The 21,201-nt window shown below is 42.0% G+C and overlaps 1 protein-coding gene across 2 annotated transcripts; it reads right to left on the bottom strand.

Annotated features, from left to right (window-relative positions):
- Positions 1 to 473: 473 nt before the first annotated feature.
- Positions 474 to 19,464, bottom strand: Sccpdh (saccharopine dehydrogenase (putative)). 2 transcript variants are annotated; one of them, XM_034520692.2, is made up of 12 exons: positions 19,013 to 19,464; positions 16,819 to 16,931; positions 11,188 to 11,268; positions 10,117 to 10,246; positions 8,749 to 8,798; positions 8,166 to 8,296; positions 7,263 to 7,380; positions 6,308 to 6,427; positions 6,151 to 6,207; positions 3,364 to 3,475; positions 1,855 to 1,936; positions 474 to 1,072 (listed from the first exon to the last, which is right to left on the bottom strand). In XM_034520692.2, exons 1-12 carry the CDS (start codon positions 19,200 to 19,202, stop codon positions 967 to 969), a joined length of 1,290 nt encoding a protein of 429 aa, XP_034376583.1. In that variant the 5' UTR covers positions 19,203 to 19,464; the 3' UTR covers positions 474 to 966. The 2 variants fall into 2 exon arrangements, with proteins under 2 accessions (XP_034376583.1, XP_076770710.1); XM_076914595.1 differs by having other exon boundaries at positions 474 to 1,260; positions 19,013 to 19,335.
- Positions 19,465 to 21,201: the final 1,737 nt, after the last annotated feature.

The raw sequence follows: 21,201 nt of genomic DNA, 5'->3' as shown, positions 1-21,201 counted from the left end.
AGATAGGATCTGTAGCCCTGGCTGGTCTACATAGCTGAGGATGACTTTGAACTTTTGATCTTCCTGCCTCTGCCTCCTGGGTGCTAGAATTTGCAATACACCCAGTTTAAGAAGTGCAAGGGGCCCCAACCCAGGACTTCATGTATGTTAAGTACACACTACCGACTGAGCTACATGCCCAGCCTTTGAGTCTATGAATGCCATGTGATTATCACAAGAGGAATGCTCTTCTCCTTATTTTAGTGCTTCTATGCCAAACATGTCTGAAATGCAAAAAAAAGCAAATTTGACACATTCTGCTGAGGTTGTCAAAAATCAATACAAAGTTAAAAGCCATTTGCTTAAGACACAGTTATAAAGTCAGGGCAGAAAACTACCTCAATTACTGGAAATAAAAATGTCAGGACAATTTAAGTAGTGTCAATGTACAAAAGTAAGCATGTAACTCCAAACCAAAAAGGGGGAAAAAGTCACTCAATTAACAGCCCTTTATTATTCAACTGAGGTAAACAATCCAGTATCAGTCCATGTAGTAGATGGATGAGAAAACAGACTGTCACTTAGCAAACGCTCACATGCTATGCAGAGGAACTTACAGGCGGGTGAGATTCTCCAACCCCAGGGCAGGGAAGGCAGACGCTACTGCCACAGCCTGACAGCAGTCACGCTCCATCACGAAGGGATGCTGTCAGCAATACAAACAAGGGCCTCTTCAGCATCTGACCTTCCAGTTCACTTGTCAATAAGGTAAGGAGAAGGTTAGTTTTCTCTCACAAGCAATAAAATCATAAAAACAGCTGAGATATGAAGTTTAGGATAAGATAGTATAATTTCCTGCTTTTAATGTACAGATATTTATTTTAGACTTGACAGTCCACATACAGTCAGATAGGCTTATAGAAGAATTTCATATATCAAATACAGACGCTGTTTGTGCATTTTATGATTTGGTTAGTCTTCAAATGTTTAGACTTCAGAGCTGCTAATGACACTAAATTCAATGCCATGTTGGTTGAGTCTGTCAATTAACTTTGTTCTGGAGAAAGCTGCTCCAGGTGTAAAAACACCGCCCCTGAAAAACAGTAAAAAGAGAACACAGTGCACACGGCTCTTCCCAACCCTCTCCTCTGTGTGATTAGAAACAGGCACAGCACAACTCCTGAGAACCAGTTCACACTAACACAGCTACTTCTGCTCCACTCCTAAAACCAGGCAAATGAGCCCATAATTCACACAGCTGAGTCTTCACACTCAAGAGGCCTAAAGAGAAACATAAATTGGACTCACTCAGCCACTTAAAGTTGAGAAAAATAAGTTTCTGTAATTATAATAGCCAATATTTATAAAAAATGCTAAATGATAAGTATTTAAAATTTTAAATTAGGTTTTACTACATACAACTTTATAATTTGCTTTTCATCCATAGGTTTCTGCATAGTGGTGAGCTTGGCTTAAGTTCTTAGAGGACCAGCTAGATGCTCTCTCAGTAAGAGAGCACACTTCCTAACTACTGAACAGCGCCATGACTCAGTCCCACCTGCCAAGCCACGGCTCTGCCAACTCAGCTGACTAGATAATACTGCTAAACAAGTGAGGGCCCCTCCCTGAGAGCCAGGTTCTAGATCTGAGCTTTTTTCCTTTATGAGAACTGGAGCCAGCTTACTCGGTTCTCATTCACCTTCACAGTGACTCCAAAGGCAGCTAGGAACTGTCCTTGACATTGCTTTAACCTACACTTTTGGTTAGGAACAAAACAACTTGTTATATAGACTCAAGACTGAAAACAAACTCAAAATTAGCTAAACTGTCACACAGTTAAAAGACACCTTTTCATTAGAAGAAAGGCAAACCTACCCTTTCGGAAGGTCGGAGGCGTCATTCAGAAGAGTCACGGCAGCCTGAACCATGGCTATGGGAGTAGCCACGTAGCCAGCCTCTGCAGAAAGGGTCGGACAAAGAAAAGCTCATGAAGTGGACGTCACCCCAGAACCAGCAGTGCACTTCATGTCTAGCACTGAGTAGACAGAAACTTCCTCAATCAATACTCTGGTCACTTAAAAACAAAGATAATCATTGACATTTATATAGTTCAGGTAGAATATCTTTCACCCAAACTGCTTAGAACATCTGTGCTTTCGGTTTTGTTTTGTTCATATTTTGGAATACACATGCACACATGTATACATACACACATACTGAAATTATTACCCTGGAGATAATTTTTTGTTTGGTTGATTTTTTTTTTTCCTTATGAAATAGGATCTTATTATGTAGCCTAGCTAGGGCTAGCCTGGGAACTCACAGAGATCCACCTGCCTCTGCCTCCCAAATACTGAGCTTGGAGATAGAGTTATAAAATATTTTGAGCACACCTGCAATTTGACATTACCCAGGACATGAGGTCAGGTGCAGAATCTGCCACTTGTGTAACTGTTGGTATTCAAATGGTCTGATTTTGGAGGATTTCATTTTTGGATTTTTCAGATTACAGACACTCCACCTGTGTTTATGGTTAGGAACTCTCTGTAGTGATTGTTCTAAGTACTAAATTCATTCAGTGAGTGACACCATGCTATCTGCACTTTACAGATGAGGCTGCTTCACCTTTTCTGATCTCATGAAGCCAAGCAGTGGCTGAGCCAGTCACCCCCAGGCAGGTGCTAATGCCGAGGCCTCTCATCTCAGCTTCAGTCAGTCTAAACTGATCCCCCTTCACAAACCTAACAACAACTTTCAGGATATTAAAGAAAACAATCGACTGTACTCAGTAACTTAAGAAGTCTATAGTACAGTGAGGCACTGACAGGCACACTACTGTCAGATTACTGAAGCACAGTCCAACTGTCTTTAAAAGCCAGGTTGTAATTTGAAAAGGAAGTGGGATGCAAAAACACCCTGTCATCTGCCTTGACTAGTCCTGACCAGAGCCTGTGGTAATAACACCCAGTCATCTGCCTTGACTAGTCCTGACCAGAGCCTGTGGTAATAACCCGCCTTTGCTCATGTGAGGGCTTGTCTGCATAGTGTTCTAAAAGTTTTCAGTCTTTTGGGCAATAAATCCTTTCACCAACCTATCCAAAGCTTTTATGCTCCTTTATAAAATACGTGTGAATCTACAGATTTCACAAAATTGAAAACTTTGGACCACAGATTTGACTCAGAATTATTTAAGTAAGTAAATATTTAAGTAAGAGACTGAAGCAGACTGATAAAAATATCAGTCATCTTCCTTTCTTACTAAAAATAATTAAAATTTGCCATTCTTAAACTTGAATTAAGTTATTATGAAAAAGAAAGCTAGATGCATTAACAAAATTGGCTAATGTAAAAGCCTGAAACATCCTTAAGCCATTTACAAAATACCTGGTCCCTTCACTTGAGTACAGATTCTGATATTTGGTTTGTTCTTTTCAACACTAACGCCATGGCTGTATCCTTGACCAAAGAATGTCATTGTAAATGATGCTTCATCCATCTGTGAAAGAAAAAGCAACAGGTGTGCTTAATAATGTCTTTTTCATCTTGAACACAACAGATGCTGTTGTCCTATTTCACATGAGACATCTCCCCCCTCTCCAGCCCCCAAATCTCTTTTAGTGGGTCTCAGAATTCCATGACAGATTTTCACTCAAGTTGCTTCTATTAAAAAGCACTGATTTTGCTTGGCGGTGGTGGTGCACACCTTTGATTCCAGCACTTGGGAGGCAGAGGCAGGTGGATTTCTGAGCTCAAGTCCAGCCTGGTCTCCAGAGTGAGTTTCATGACAGCCAGGGCTACACAAGAAACCTTGTCTCGAAAAACAAAACAAGCAAGCAAAAGTACTGATCTTGAACACTAAAATCCTCAAGTTGCCACATATTTAAAAAGCAGTATACAAAACATCTCCTTTTCTTCTGAAGGATTTAGGCTCTGATGTATTATAACCAGTTTCTAATATTAAACGTAAAGGGCCAAGTACAACAACAGTCCTGACTCTGCTTGTCCACTGTGGACTGAGTTGGGTGGCAGCTGTTAGGGATGGTGACTTTAGCCTTCTGAGTTTTCTGGGTAGACTTGGCAACTTCGCCAGCTTGGCAGCTGCTTTCTCCACCACTTTGATGACACCAAGCACAACTGTCTGTCTCATGTTACAAAAGCAAAATGACCGGATGGAAGATCGTCAAGAGAAGCTCTCAGCATACATGGTTTGCCTGGGACACAAGATGTTTCTAATAAAAAAAATCAATATATTATCTGCTGTATCTATTATCTTGTAACATGGGGCAGACATTACTTCTCTGAACTGCAAATTCTAATGACTGGTGTGATTTCAGGAAAGGCAAGGAGATAGGAACAGGGGTAAGAGGGCTAGCCGGGCAGTGGTGGCGCACGCCTTTAATCCAGGTACTTGGGAGGCAAAGGCAGGCTGATTTCTAAGTTTGAGGCCAGCCTGGTCTACAGAGTGAGTTCCAGGACAGCCAGGGCTACACAGAGAAACCTGTCTTGAAAAACTGAAAAACAAAAAAAACAAAACAAAATCAAAGATGAGGGCTAGCTGGACGGCTCAGATATGATTCTAATTCATAGAATCTCTGCAAAAATCATGACCAAAAGCAGTGAGTCAGAAGTGTTTTAAACAAGGCCATTACCAAGGACAAAGGTCTGTCTGTGTTAGCTCTTTTGGACAGCAGTCAGAACACAGGTTAAAGCCGCATGAACATTATAAAAGTTCAGTCCAAAGATAAAGGCCTACAATAGCAAGAATCAAGACAGGAGATATTTGCAAGTCGTCATCTGATAAGAGATGCCTATCTAGAAAATACAGAGTCCTTCTATCCACATGAACATGGACAAAGAGGAAAAAGACAAATGTCTTTTCCAAAGAAGACACACAAAATGCTCAAGCTCAGGAGCCACCTGGGAAATGTAAAACTAAATTGGCAGTGACGATACCAATGCTCACCCACTAGACGGCCGCCGTAAGAAGGAATGAGAAGTAAGGAGAGCTGGTGAGAGTCTGGAGAGGTGGCTCAGCAGGAAGAACCATGTGCTCTTGCAGAGGACCTGTGTCCATTCCCAGAATTCCCATGAACTAACAACTGCCTGCAGCTCTAATTCCAGGGCACAGATATGTATCATACATACGTGAAAAATAACAGAACTTTTTAGGTGGTGTGGCTATGGACAAAGTGAAATCTAGAGTATGGTGGGAGGTTAAATGGTACAGTTTTATCAAACAGAAGTTCTTCAAAAAATTAAAAATAGAATTAATATGTAACCCAGGCACTCTGCTTCTGAGTATGTAGCTAAAAAAATATCTAGAGCAGAATATTTCACAGATATTTGTATATCCATGTTTACAGATAAAAGCTGGAAGATAATCCATACCCACTCAAAGATAAAGAGGTGGCATATACATTTAGTGAATTAATCATTTATTCTTAAAAGGAAAAGAAATTCTAACATGTTATACCATGAATGAACCTTGAGGATATATAGTTAAGAGAAGCAGGCCAGACCTGGAAGGACAAATACTTTATCATTCCATTTATATGAAATATATAGAGATGGTAAATAAAATGGCAATTCCTTTGGGGATGGGGGGGTTGGAGGAACCAGAAAATGAGAGTGGCTGTTTAATGAGTATGCTGCAGCTCTAAAAGATTAAAAGGGTTCTGGAGATAGTGTGGAGGTTCACAAAAGTACAAATGCACTCAATACCATTTGATAATTAAGAAATGATAAAAAATTGTTGTGTGTATTTTACAAATAGATGAAAAGAAGAGAGAATGGCTAAGAACCAAGGCATGTGTGATACAATTAGAAAAAAAACCTGTAATGATGCCTGGGTTTGGTTGGAGAAATGATAGTGCCATTACATGAGATGGAAAATACAGGAAGAGAGCTTCAGGAGAAAGAATTCCAGATTTCAGCACACTGAACTCCTGGTATCCACAGGATGTGGAACTGCTACAGAAGACGGGTAGGAACTTTGCTGGGGGGGGGGGGGGGCTCAGCAACTCTTCCGGAGGAAAAAAGAGATGAGAGCATAGCATACCAAGTGGACAGACCAGGAACGCCTAGAGGAACAATTAGCTCAGAAGCTCCTCCTACATTCAAAAGTCTATTATGTTAGAGACCCCGGCGTAAACAAACAGAAACAAACATTACCTGTTTTTGTGTTGGACCTTGTTTTGAAAAATAGCCAAAGGAAAAGAGCCATGGGAACTAAAGGAAAAATAACAACAGCAAAAACAAACTTCAATAATATTGTCAAAACTTCACAAGAAGTATTTCTACTCTAATTTAATAAAAAAAGCTTACTTACTTTTACGAGAAGTTGTCTTCCAATGCTAAACTTCACAAAGAATAAAAAGAAAAGTCCTGCAAACATCAGCTTAATCACGGAGGTGATGCCTCCCACCGTTATGTAAGCAGCATACTGAACCTAGGTGCACAAGGCAGAGGCAGTGTTACTCTCCTACAAAGACAGTGGCTGCACTGCACTTACTGCTTGGTCACAGCACTGAACAAAGCAGTTTCCATGTAAACACTGCAATTCGTTCTGAATCTATTCAGAACTCAACATTGTGGGCCTGGGTTTTAAAGGGATTGTTACAAATGGCAACTAGCTTGTTCACTTAAACATCAAAGCTCACAAAATCTACAATTTTTCTGACTTTAGTAATAATACATCATTTCTCCCCCTACTCTAAGAGAAAATCTATTTCATCATTTTTCTCTTTCTTTCCTTTGAGGCAGGGTCTCATTCTATAACCTAGGCAACTGGCCTTAAGCTCACTACACAGTCCAGACAGGCCCTGGACTTACTATATAGCCCAGGCTAGCCTTGAACTTATAGTAATTTTTCTGCCTGAGCCTCCTGAGTGCTGAGGTTACAGGCATGAGCCACTACATATAGTTAACCTTTTAACCTGAGACTGTTTCCTCTCGGAGGCTCAGTGTAAGCACTATTCACCAAAAGGAGTACGCTGGTATTCCAAGGATAGCAAGGAGACCCAGGGTAGGGGACAAGATATCTCCAAAAAGCAACAGAAACAGAGCTGTAACAGCTGAAACACTGAGAAGACACGGCTGGGAGCTGTTTGCTGATCCTGAAGCAGGCCAGGTTTGAATCACACACAAGGTTAGTACCATGGCCATGACCTAATATTATACACTTTATTTACAAACATGAATATCACAACTTTAAGATAATAAACATACTGAGGTACTAAATCAAACAGGCTTACACTTTATTAAGAAATGTCATGTTTACTTACTGGTGAGTCCCCTAAATTTTCATGTAAGTAACGCTGCGTTCTTTTCACAACAGATATATCAGATCCCAAAAAGGGAATGGAATATGAGTTCAGCTCTCTACAATAGCTAACTGGCCACCTGCAAGACAGAGCCATGAAAATGTTGCATTTTCTCTAATAATCACAACGATCACAACGTCAGCTAGTAAACTTCCAAATCAAAAAGCTCAGAAGCCTGTCTTGGAGTGATTAGTAATGGGGCAGAGTATGCCTTTATTTCAATGTGCTTCCAATAGTTCTTCCTGTACTTCCCACACCTACACCCAAAGGAAGCTCTGTTATTCTTCACACCCCTGACACATATATGCAGTGTTTAATTCCATCAACTTCTCTAGAAACTGACTTAATTAATTAAATACCACTCAACAGCCAACTCTTATGTCCTGTCTGTCTAAGTTCTCACACATAAGGGCTATTCATGTTAATTATATCAAGTGATTATTTTTTTCCCTTTGGTTTAGGTTTTCAGAGCCAGGGTTTCTCTGTGTAGCCCTGCCCGTCTTGGAACTTTCTCTATAGATCAGGCTGGCCTCAAACTCAGAGATCCACCTACCACTGCCTCCAGAGGGGTTTAAGGCATGAGCCATAACTGCCTAGTCTAAAATGTAGTTTTATTATGAAAAACTGAATTGAAATTTAATTTTGATAGTGAGTTAGATATCATAAAATTCATTTTAAAAAATATTATGTATGTGAATATATAAAGTATTTAAACAGTATAATATGCTAATTACATTTTAACTTTGGAAATAATTCTGAACTTAACAAGTCTTCAAGCGTTTCTAAGTAGCACACAATAGCCAACCAATAGCAATGCAACACATGGACTAGAAACAGTAAAGAACAGGTCTAAAACTGACGTACCTTCTTTTCAACTTTGAACCAACAATCGGGACAGGCTTCAGACATGATACACTCCGTAGTTTTCTTAAACTACCCTTCTCACCAAAACCATAAATTGCTGACTTCCAGGTTCCATCATGAACACACAACCCCTAAGAAAATATTTCACAAGTTAAACACATCTTATGGGTAATTACTGAAAGATAAGACTAAGTAACTTAGAGCTATTATAATACATCTCCACTTGTACAAGACACAATCCTGTAATTAATAATCTTCAGATGATTTTTCATGGCTAACTAGGCAGCAATAACATTCACTGGCTCGACTATATTCACCATTTACCCCAATGCTCCTTCTTCTTCCCACTTACTCTTGCTGACGGGCACTAATGTGACAGTTTTCTGGACTGACATTTATTACACATAGTAATTCACTCTAATATAACAAAGTATCTCACTACCTTAACTTTCTAAACTTAGACATAGCGACTCTCACACTAAAAGCATATAACATTTAATCTAAAGCTTTTTCAAGAGCCATGCATCACTTCCAAAATATTTTTAACATTAGTTTGAAAACAACAATTAAACAGGAAACTGACCTCAGGTCCTGAATTTATAGTCAGGAAGCTTTCTACAGCAGTCAAAGTACCTGAAGAGATAAGAGATCGTTAAAGGTAAAATCAAATGAAACCTCAATTATTCGACCAGGACAAGTAATTAAACTATGTCAGTTCACAATTTTTATTAAGCTTACAGTTGAAACAATTTCAGAAAATCTTCACAGACAACAGTTTTATTATTTTTTTATCCACAGAGCAAGACACAGTGAAGACCAGGTAAACTCCCAGAAAGAAGAGTTTAGCATAAATAACTGGTAGTGTTGACAAACTCTCCTGTAGTATTTAAACTAACAACACTAAGAATCTTCTCCAGTAAGACAACAGCTTAATCTACTCATCCTGGAAGGCTTGTCACAGCACTCAAGAGGACTTAACATAATCACTTTCCAGGACTTTTCAGTAATAAATGAAATTTACTACAAATGTTCAGAAAAAAACACTCAATGTGGGGAGCCAACAGAAGGCGGCTATCATCCTTGCAGCCATCTTGAGCCATATATCCTGACAAGAGACTTGATTACATCAGCCTACAACAGCTGAGCACACTCTGATAACATCTTGGTTTAGATACCCAGGATTTTCCCTTGGGTGTGTGAGACTTAAAGGTGTGTGACTTAAGGGCGTGACTTAGAGATCAGATTTAGAGATAAGGCCTAAGGGCATGACTTAAGGGTGTGACTTAGAGGCGTGGCTTAAAAGTGAGACATAAAAGGCGAGAGAAAGACAGAAGAGTTCAGTACAACTTGGAGTTAGTTATTAGGCATTAGACATTAGGCACTTAGCACTTGGAAGAAGTAACTTGGAACTTGGAGGCACTAGGGACTAGAAACCAGGGACTAGGAACTCAAGACTTGGGACTTGGACTAGGAAGAGAGACTGAAGAATAAATGGGATTAAATCACACTCTGTCTGGCCTCCATTCTTCACGTCCGTCCTCACTCTCTCTCTTGCTGAACCCCGACCTAACCTGCGGACCGGAGCTGCTTGGGGCAGTACTGGCTAACAAGTTAGTCCCCAAGGCTTTGGCAGTGTGGGTCCCAACATTGACAGTATGGTTCAAGACATTTTGGCCTCCAAACGTAGGGCAGCTCGGGCCGAAACAACTCAACACTCCTTGTGGTGGCTTAAACATGGGCTGGGAATGTAGCTCAGTGGTAGAGCTCTTGTCTAGCATATGCGAGGCCCTAAGTTCAAATCCCAGCACCAAAAGAAACAAAACAATACTTAAAGCTGTTTAAACAAACAAATAAACAAATATAACATGCCTAGGGATACAGCTCAAGGTATCAAGAGTGCTGGCCTAGTCATGATGGCGACAAACAAAGCTCCCTTATAGACAGTCATTACCGTTCATCTGGTTTCTGGTGTATAGCACTCCTAGGTCTGCTGGAATGGAGTCAAAGCCACTGCTTCCAATGATATAAACCCCCTTCTCTGCAGCTTTCTCATGATACTTCGCATGCATTAGTTCCAGAAACTAAAAAATCCAGGACAAAAATGTCAATCAGTTTACAGAAACACCCAGACCAATATTAAATGATTTATCTTAAAGACAAAGCCATTAAACTGGAAATGCCAACCAATGTTACAACACAATATTAATTGTCAGATAGTTTTCAGTTATTTGACAAATACTAACCCCAAGCCACAATGTGACAAAGCATAGTGTGAATGTAAGTCTGTGTGAGGGTATGAGTTACATACAGTTATAAGCTGCCATGTGGTTGCTGGGAATTAAACCTGGGTCCTCTGGAAGAGTTGCCAGTGCTCTTAACCACTGAGTCATCTCTCTGAGTCAGATTATGTTTTTAAAGAGTTATATAAGGTTTTTAGCATAGTGTTTGGAAAATGGCAAGCATGCTTCCCACCATAATAATGGACTGAACCTCTGAGACTGTAAGCCAGCCTTAATTAAATGCTGTCCTTTATAAAAGTTACCTTGGTCATGGTGTCTCTTCACAGCAATGGAAACCCGAAGACAGCATGCTAACCAAACATTCTACAAAATAAGCTATGTCCCTAGCCCAAGTTGGGAGGACTTTATATTTATTTTTCTGTAAGGCTGTAATGGTACCTAGTTTTAAAAGGGAACTTATAATGAAAAGGTTACTAAGAGATACAGCCTGAGAATTACCCACAACATACTGCTTTAATAATTAAGCTTACAGTATTCAGTAACTATAAAAGCCAGCAGATCCACAAATAAAGGAAATAACAATAGAACATTTCAAGATAAGTGAGGCTAAGATCTTACCAGTGCTCTCCCTCAAGCTAGGAACCGAATACCAAGAAAACACTGTCTTTAAATACTAGAAAGATGTCAGCTTCAAATGTCTACAGAATGGTACTAAATATGCTTGCACTTCACAGAAAATTCATTTATGGGTAATTTTGTTTTCTCCTTTTTGATTTACATACCTGAGGTTCTCCACAGATGTCAATACAACTTGTTCCATTTTCAATACATGCTTTTACTACAGGTTCTCCATAAAATCGATACTAGGGAAATAAAGAGAACCAATGTGTTATTCTTTCTTCACAAGCTTAACTGAATCAAAGACCATTTTACAGCTGAGAAAATGGCTCAGTGCATAAGTGCCTGCCAAACATGCATTAGGACTTGTGTTCAGATCCCTAGAACCCATGTAAAGAGCCTGACATGGTATTGAATGTAATCCATAATGTATGTGTATCATCCCAGTGTTCCTATGGTACAATGAAAAGTGACATGCCAATGTCTGGAAGATCAAGGGCCAGCTACCCTGGTTATATGCAGGGGCAAGAAAGAGACTCTTTCAAACAAGGTTGTCTTCTGGCCATATGTAAACCATAGTATGTATACATACAGACACACACAGGATTCCACAAGCAAAATGCCACTTTATTCTTAGAAGTACAGTCTTAAGTTATCAGAAAGCCAAATGCTGGGCTGACAAGATAGTTTAGCAGGGAAAAGCACCAACTATCAATCTTAAGAACCTGAGTTCAATCCTAGTGACCCACAGGGTGAGACAGAATTGACTCCTTAAATTGTTCTCTAACCTACACACACAGAGAAAAAAGTTAACATAGCACAAAGATAAAAATAAGGCAACTGTACTCTGGCCTCTCACTGTACATAAAGGCACATGGAACCAGAAGCATGCAAGCTAATCTCTAACTAGAGTCAAAATGTAAAGCTTTACAGAAGAAATAATTTACTTGAATTAGATCCAAAAGAGTAAGGATTTGTAAGGAAAAAGAAAATAAATAAAAGCAGAAGTATCTGCACATATAAGAAAAGAGAGCTGTTATTGCTAAAAGCACAAGCCAGCTGAGCCAGCAGTAGTAAGAAATGAGTCTGGAGGGAAATACAGAGGCCAAGGAGGAGGGGGAGGAAAGAGAGGTGGACCTGGGAGCACTCCCTTCACCAGGCTGCTCGGATGATGATGTGTGAGCAGGGCTAGTGGAGTGGGTGCACAGCACTCACACTTTTTATCCTTCTTGGATTAACATCTCTCTACACACAGTTTTCGAAAATGAAAGCTGGAAGTGTTCTTCCAACCCACCTCCCCTGTAACTCAGCAAGTTTTGCCAAATCTGTCTTCTAAAACTTTGTCAAGCCCATATTATATTGCCTTTCACCTAACTGTCTACACAAAACCCCTCGATCACTTCACAGTAAGCAATCTATCCTAATTTCAAAGAAATATCCAACTGTTGTTTTAGAAATAAGAGTGGAACCCAGCCCCTCCCTCTGCCCCAACACAGTAGTTGTCCATTCAGACTCTACCAGCTCTCTAGTGTCTACATCAGACAAACTCAGCTCCGCACAGTTCTTGAGCATCCTGTCATGCCACAGCCCTTACTTCTCATGTTCCTGCAGTCCTAAAGATGTAATATCACACCCAGCAGTGTCTGCTTCTACCACCTAGATCAGCCTCCTCCTACCCTGCTTCTGATGGGATGGCTCCCAACACCTACAGCCTGTGTCTGAGCTGGTGAGACACAGCTCTTAGACTTTACCCGCAAACCCCCAAACACTAACAAGCCACATGTAAAGCATTAATAACCACTTTAAAAGAGAACAGTTCCTTAAAGAAAGTACACATTTTCCTTTTTTTGCCACAACACCTCCTCCTCTCACTGTTTTGTCACACACAGCCACTTATCCACTGGGTAATCTGAGAAATATCCCACTAACTTATCCCTGTTTTGTTACTCTGTGAAGCATTTCCTATATTGGGATGAAGAGATGGTTCAGTGGTTAAGAACCCTTGCTTTCAGCCAGGCAGTGGTGGCGCACGCCTTTAATCCCAGCACTTGGGAGGCAGAGGCAGGTGAATTTCTGTGTTTGAGGCCAGTCTGGTCTACAGAGTGAGTTCCAGGACAGCCAGGGCTATACAGAGAAACCCTGTTTCAAAAAAAACAAAAAACAAACAAAAACAAACAAACAAACAAAACCCCCAAACCCTTGCTTTCTTTCAGAGGACTTAACTCAGTCCCTGGTACCCACATCATATAGCTTTCCACTGCCTGTAACCACAGTTTTAGGGGATCTGACACACTGTACAGAGATGGTGTACATGAATAAAATAATATGTAAATATATAAATAAAAATATACATGAATAAAAATAAAATTATAAATTTTTTTGTTAGTTCCCTGAGCTTGTACAAGGCAATCAGAGACTCAGAGTAATAATCTTTGATCTCAAATCAGTTCTCCACACTCCGTGTTCTAAGCCCATGGGCTCCCATGTAGGTGTACCTCCACAAAGGGCCTACAAATTGAGCCACTGAGTGACAGTAAATATGAGAACTTTTATTCATGCTAATTCTGGGTATAAAAGAATTATTGATCCTTGAAATGTAGACTAATTCCTTGGGCATCAAGTGGTCAAGCACCAAATAAGTATACTAGGGGCACTCTTAGTGGCATGGAGCATTCCACAACACAAAGGGGCTGCCATGACAGCATCATTCATTGAGCTATTGTCCCCTACTGCTACCCAATGCATGTTTACAAACATCTAACGGAAAAGAGAGTCTGAGGCTTGAGCTCCGAAGCCTGGGCATTTAGAGACAGAAACTAAGATCTAACACTGGAGATGGATGGAACCGATGGGGGAGAAAAACTGAGGGAGAAGTCTAAGCTGACAGTGAGTTCCAGGACAGCCTAGGGTTATCAAGTAAGATTATATCTCAAAAATTAAAGAAAAGGATTAAGAAAAGGAAGAAAATTCCAGCTCAAATGCAGAGAGGTGGTTTAAGATGGGGACTGAAGTGGGTGCCTCTGGCAGGATGGGACTTAAAAGAGTGTTTCCTTGGAACAGGAGGGAGAACTGGGTTATGGTAGTGGTGCAGGAGGTAGCAGGAACCCTTCCGAGGAGTCTGCTTTAAAACAGCACATAGAAATGGGTTGCAAGGGTTTATGAAACCGAGAGTCTTTACACATGCACATGGACATACACATGCACATACATATGCACATGCATATACACATGCACATACACATGCACATACACATGCACATACACATGGACATACACATACACATGGACATACATATGCACATGGACATACACACACATGCACATGTACATACACATGGATGTGCACATGGACATATACATGCACATACACATGGACATATACATGCACATGCACATACACATGGACATACACATGGACATACACATGGACATGCACATCATCATCTTCATCATCATCATATTAAAAAGAATCCAATAAAAATGAAAAGTTAATGCATGATCAAATAAAGTTAAGAAAATATATAATTATGAACATAAAGCCTTCAAATGTGCCAAACAGACACAGGAGCTTTTTCCTTGTGACAAGAGATAAAGGCAGAGACCAGGTGTTATATGGAAGTAAACAAACAGGCAGAGCTGGTAATATAAAGACAAAAGAAGTCTGTTCTGGCAGTTTCTACTTTCACAGGAAAAACTGGCTTCTACCTATAACCTAGTAGTCAGGGGAGACTGTGGCAGAACAGCTCTAAGTTTGAGGCTAGTCTGGGCTGCACAGCAATATACTTTCAAAGATAAAAACGGAAGGAATAAAGAAGGGAAGGGAGGGAGAGAGGGAAGGAAGAAGGGAAGTAAAGTATCAGGTCAGAGTGAGGGAGTGAGTCAGTGTGCAAAGGAACAAAGTTATAAAACCTTTGCTTCAGAGTAGACTAGGACACCCAAGGGAGAACACAGTCTAGGGTGTAGAAGCCAGCAGTGCTTGTAACTGTGTAATCTGATGTAAGGCCAGTTGGCTCAGGCAGACTCACATTCAGTGCCAACCTGATCAGGGCTGCATTTTTCTAGAATATTGAGCAAAGAAGAATCAAATTGTTCAAAGTCTCACAGTGATTACAGCAAGATAGAAACTTGCTTGAATCTAAGCCTGATAGTTATCAGAGCCAGTTAACAATGAGAGGAAAATAAACGTTAACATTTTAGATGTTTAATTCTCCAACATATTGCCAATTAGGATGGTTTCTTCAGATCAGATCAGTAAGTATTATCAACAGTCCTCTTGTTACAGGTCAAAAGTTTGGAAGGGACCTTTCATATCCAATATCCAATATAAGGGCAAGGGCTGGTTTTCTTTTAAGACACTAAAATACACTTTGAACTCAACCACTTTTTTTTTTAAAGACAGGGTTGTGTTAGCTTGAGAAAGAGGCAACTCTGGCCTCCAAAGGGCTGGACTGCAAGCATAAGTCACCATATCCAGTTCACCCCACCACTTGAACCACCTCTGCTGCTACTGTAATGTGTGTCTGGCCTGGAACACCCTGCTGTTGGCTCATTAGCTACTTTTCATCTCAGAAGCTGAATAACTTAAAAATGAAATCAGATGTCCAACTTCATTTGATCATATTTAAAAGAAATCCAAATTCTAACCATAGCCTATAAGACTCCACGTGACCCAGCTTCTGAATCTTTCCACACCCTCCTATCTCTGCCTGGCTACCAGCCTCAGCCACACTACCTTCTTTCATTTTCTTCAGTCTGGCCAAGCACAGTCTCATCTAGAACCTTTGCACCCACTCCCTACAGATCAGGGTTCTCCTCACCAATACACAGTTTACTCTCTCCCTTTATTCTGATCTCTGTTCAATGTCAAGTCCTTAGAAACATGTCTTGAGAGAATATGGGAGCTGGTTGTACATGCCCTTGATCCCAGCACTCAGGAGGCAGGGGCGGGTGGATCTCTGAGTTCAAGGCCAGCCTGATCTACAGAGGGAGTTCCAGGACGCCAGAGATAAACATGGAGAGAAGAGAGGGGTGGGGGGAACTAGTGTGGCAATACCTGTCATTAACTGTTCTGCTTCATTTATTTGAATTATTATATATCTATATGCCCCACAAAAATGTAAGCTCCACACATAATTTTCTGTTCACAGTTGTCCCACTTGCCCAGAATAATGTACTTTACAAAGAGTAAACATTCAGTAAATGAATAAAGAGTCTGCTTTTAGCTTTTACCTTTTCTATCTTTTAAAATATCTATATAATAACATAAGAGTAAAGCAAATAATCAGGGATTGTAAATGCAAATGTTTAAAAATTTAAAGTGACCTTTATTTATTGTATGTGTGTGCATGTATATGTGCACTCATGCATGCATACATGTAGCCATTCTATGTTGCAAGTGTGCAGATCAGAGGATGCTTTTGGGGATCAGTTCTCCCCTTCCATCGTCTTAGAAACTGAACAAAAGCTGTCAGGTTACAGAGCATATAAATGCCTTTACCTACTGAACCATCTTTCTAGCTCATCAAACTTTCTAGTTTTACAGTAAAGAGGGAGCACAGGGTAGGGGGTGCCAATCAGCACATTCTCTGAATATAGAGTCACAAAGACCTGGTGAGGAGAACCCAAAGACTATTTTGGAAAACTGTCATATCAATGAAAAAACTTCCCTGGGGAGTGAAGGCCTTCAATCTGTCCTCTGTCCTCCACCCCTTTATCCCTCTGGGATGTAAAACACCAGCTTTTGTTAGAAATGAATGGATTGTTTGTTTTGATACACAGAAGGGCTGACTACTTACAGGTCCTACGCAGTTGAGGACAAGTGTTGCCTGTTTAGCCATTTCATCAAGTGAGGCTGGATTACCGATATCACAGATTATTATTCCAACTTCAGATGATAGTGTTGCTCTTCCTAAAGTTAGAAACAAGCATTTCATTCGAGTCCAAGTCAACATGAGACCTCCTAGACCACCTTCCTATAGTGATCAGTTGATGGCAATTTTACACTGAAGACTTTCAACCATGAAAACTTTACAATCTGCTAACAAGCTGAGTAGATGCCTGTTCTGACTCCCTTTCCATCAAGATATCTCTATTACAAAAACAGCTACTAAAAAACAATAATATCTGATCCAATTATAGAAACTGGAAGGAGACTGTCAACACTCAGCACCATGAGAATTAAAGAGGACTTGGAGGCCAATTTTAGTATTTTTAAAGAATTATTATTTTACAAAATTATGTGTGTGTGTGTGTGTGTGTGTGTGTGTGTTTATGCATGTGCACACTTCAGCGCAGGTACCCAAGGAGGCCAGGGGTTAAAACTTTTCCCTGAAGCAGGAGTTACATGGGTTGTCAGTCAGCCATCGTGGGTGCCAGGATCCTCAGCAAGAGCAGTGCATGGTCTTAACTGCTGAGAAATCTCTCCAGCCCTGTGATTTCATTTTTGAGTAGTCCAGCCTATACAAAATCATCCAAACTTATAAGGAAATAACTGGAACTGATTGACCCAATAGAGCCATGCAAGTCTCCACTGACTAAGGCATTCTCTGCAAAGCTGTCTAATTTGGGCAATGTAGATGGTAAGGAATTAGGTTTTAATTATACAGCACTGGTTCTCAGCCTTCTTAGTGCTGTGACCCTTTAATCCAGTTCCTCATGAAGTGACTCCCAACCATAAAAATTCTTTTTGTTGCTAATTTATAGCTGTAATTTTGTTACTGTTGTCAATAACAATCTAAGTATCTGTGTTTTCTGATGGTCTTAGGTGACCCCTGTGGAACAGTCTTTCGATCTTAGGTCTGCAATCCACAGGTTGAGAACCACTGCTATACTCTCACTGAGGAGGGAAAATAAAAGCAACAACGTATTTTAATAATGGCCTGTTTTCCAGAAAACGATAAATAAATGTCCAAAACTTCTTTGTCAAGGTTCTGTGTGTTAGCAGTGGCAGCATTACGAGTTTCAGAAGAATACAGTTTGCATGCTATCTTCTAGCCACAAAACAAAAGGCTGTGTTCTCAGTCCCGACAAGGTTCTGTGTGGAACTGTAAAACTGAACAGAAGGAGTGCAGAGCAAGTAGGATTTGTCCTGGGTGGAGATTTAGTTGCCAAACTCCAAGGCTAGTGGGTTCTAAGTCAGGTGCTTCTCCAAAACAGACAGGTTGGGCGCGTGTGTGTGCATGTGTGTGCGTGTGTGTGTGTGTGTGTGTGTCTCCCTCCTCATTCCCATATGTGCATCACAACACTTAAGACAAGGCCTACTCAATCAATGACTAGAAGCCAAAAGAATAAGTAAACATCCAAAACTTTAAAAGAAAAAAAATCCCACATTTTTATGAAAAATAAGATGACTGGAGTTGAGGGTGGCGTTGCTAAATGTCAGCATTTGGGAAGAGGCAAGGGATCAGTAGGTCCAGGCCAGCCCACACTGCCTCAAGCAATTAAAGTGAGAACTGCGGGAGGATATCAACAAGCAAAAACACAAACTAAAAACCAAAACCACGAAAAATAAAAAGCGAGCAGCTAGTGAGGTAACTCAGAAGCACAGTCTACATGCTTATCACGTTCAGAAGTGCTAAGCTAAATCTGTATCACCAAAACACAAAAAATAGGTGCACTATAATATTAGTACAACTCAGCTTCTTTTCTTGTCCCCAAATACAAACTACAACGGACCTCCGAGAAATCCGTATCTTATTTCTTTTTCCCACCGCAAGTACCAAGAACCCTCCAAACCCATCAGAACGACAGAGATGGACTGAGGAGCTACCAAAGTTCTGGACTAGGTCGACAGTGCGGCTCCCCAAACTGGGAGGGGAAGAAAAGCCTTCTCATTTTTTTTTTTTTCTTTCTTTAATTTAGGGGCAGAACAAGACCCTGCCCACCGAGGCGTCCGGTCCTCCCGCAGGGCTCGATGCAGCCGCACGCGGGAAGACGCCCCTCGGCGACCTGCGCCGGCCAGGTCCGGCCCTGCCCACCCCGCCGCGTTACCCAGCTTCTGGGCAGCCTTCTCCAGCACTTGCTGCAGTTTCTCCTTGGAGCGGCCCGCCACGGCCCAGGGCAGGCGGGAGCTCTGCTCCGAGGCTATCTGCTCCCGGGCCACCTCCTCCGTCACGAACTGGCCGGTGAAGCCAGAGGCGCCGAACACCACCAGGTGGAAAGGCCTCTGCTCCGTCGCCATGACGAGTCCACAGCGAGCCGCAGCCCGGGGCGGGCTGAGTCCACCGCGCCTGCGCCTCAGGCCGCGACCCCAGTACCGGGCGCAGCAACCGCCGCTGTCCTGGCCGCCGTGGGCGCGGCTAGAGCGCCCGGCTCCCTTAAGCCCACGCGCGGGCCACGCCCACAGCCACGCCCACGCCTCCTCGCGATCCCGCTGCTGCGCCGCATCCCGGGCCGGCGGCCGCTGGTGCGCCGCCTCATCGGGCTCGGGCTGCACTTCCGCTTCGCTGGCTGACAGGAGCGGCCGGCGGCCCATGCTGCCCGCGGCCCGGCGATCCGCATCAATCTGGCCGCCGGAGGCGGAGCATCTTCTCCGTCCCCCTAAAGCAGGATCAGGGCAGGCCGGTTATTCCCGCTTCTCCGGGGGATTGTGCAAAGAGACAGCCGGGGTTCGCCCACGCGGGAGCTCGGAAGCCGGTGTGCCCGGCATATTTGGAAGCCCCGGTGGAGGCGGAGGTGAAGCTTATTAGCAATGAGGAACGCTGGTGACTGGGCTGAGAGTCCTGGACTTTCTGATGGTGAATTTTTTCAGAGACCATTGCTTTGGGCTAGGTTTCCTTAAGAAATAATTTTTAAAAATTTTGTTTATGCCGGGCAGTGGTGGCGCACGCCTTTAATCCCAGCACTTGGGAGGCAGAGGCAGGCGGATTTCTGAGTTCGAGGCCTCCTGGTCTACAGAGTGAGTTCCAGGACAGCCAAGGCTAACAGAGAAACCCTGTCTCGAAAAAACAAACAAAAAACAAACAAAAAAATTTTTGTTTATATGTCCGTATGTCTGTCTCTGCACACATGCGTGCCACAGGAGTCAGGAGAACTAGTCTAGGGATCAAACTCAAGATGTCGGGCTCCGCAGTAAGTGCTTGTGCCTCCTGGGCACTATTGGGAGCTACTACAGACCAAACCTATTCCTGCTAATTGAGACATATTATCCAGATAGCAAAATGTCCAAGGGGGTCCAGCAGCTGGGTCAGGGTATTTAAATGACCAGGACCGCACAAAGCCACTCATTTTGCCTCATTGAAAAAAAAAATTTTTTTTTTCTGTAAATATCACTTGACTTTAAGTTCTGGATTTCTTAGACCCAGTTCTGGTTTTGAGGGCTGCTCAAATTGCTGATTATTGTTGAGTGGTTTTTGTTTGTTTGTTTTAAACTTGCTTCAAGTTTCGTTGTTGCTTTTGTTTGCAGACAGATTCTCTATGGCCTCAGACTCTGGGTCCAGCTGCACCCAGTCCTGCAAGCGTGTGACCCCTATGTCTTCCACCCCCACCCCACCCGTTTTGTTTTGTTTGAGACAGGGTTTCTCTTTGTTAACTCTTTGTAGACTCAGCTGGCCTCCAGCTTACAGAGATCCACCTGCCTCTGCCCCCTGAGAGCTGGCCCAGCATCCCTGGCTGTTTTTTAACGCTCTAGTCAGTTTTCTCTCACTGTCAAGAAATTTGTGGGGGATGGAGAGATGTCTGCGCAGTTAAGCACACTGGGTGTTCTTCCAGAGAGCCCACAAGGCAACTCACCGCCTTCTGTAACTCCAGTTCCATCTAATGCCCTCTTCTGGCTTCCTCTGGCACCATGTACTTACATGATGCACACAAGTGCACACAGGCAAAACACACACAGACACACACACAAAACCAAACAATAAAAAGAAAATATCTGATAAATTAACTTATGAAGAAGAAAAAGCTTGCTTTGGTTTGCAGTGTGTGTATTTCCAGTCTTTGGTCATATGTGCCTATTGCTTTGGGTCTCTGGGCCTCTGCTAGTCTTTCTGGATGGCAGTGACTGGACTTTAAGGCAAAGCAAAGTACTTTCTTCTTTTTTAAAAAAATATTTTATTTTATGTGCATTGGTGTGAGGGGGTCAGGACCTCTGGAGCTGAAGTTACAGATAGTTGCGAGCTGTCATGTGCCACAGGCCACCACTGCAGCCAGATATGGGGGTCCCTGGGCTGAGGGTCCTCAAA

The sequence above is a fragment of the Arvicanthis niloticus genome, chromosome 16, assembly GCF_011762505.2.
Source record: "Arvicanthis niloticus isolate mArvNil1 chromosome 16, mArvNil1.pat.X, whole genome shotgun sequence".
NCBI lineage: Eukaryota > Metazoa > Chordata > Mammalia > Rodentia > Muridae > Arvicanthis > Arvicanthis niloticus.
The sequence above is the reverse complement of the archived record's forward strand: the minus strand, read 5'-3'. Positions and strand labels throughout refer to the sequence as shown.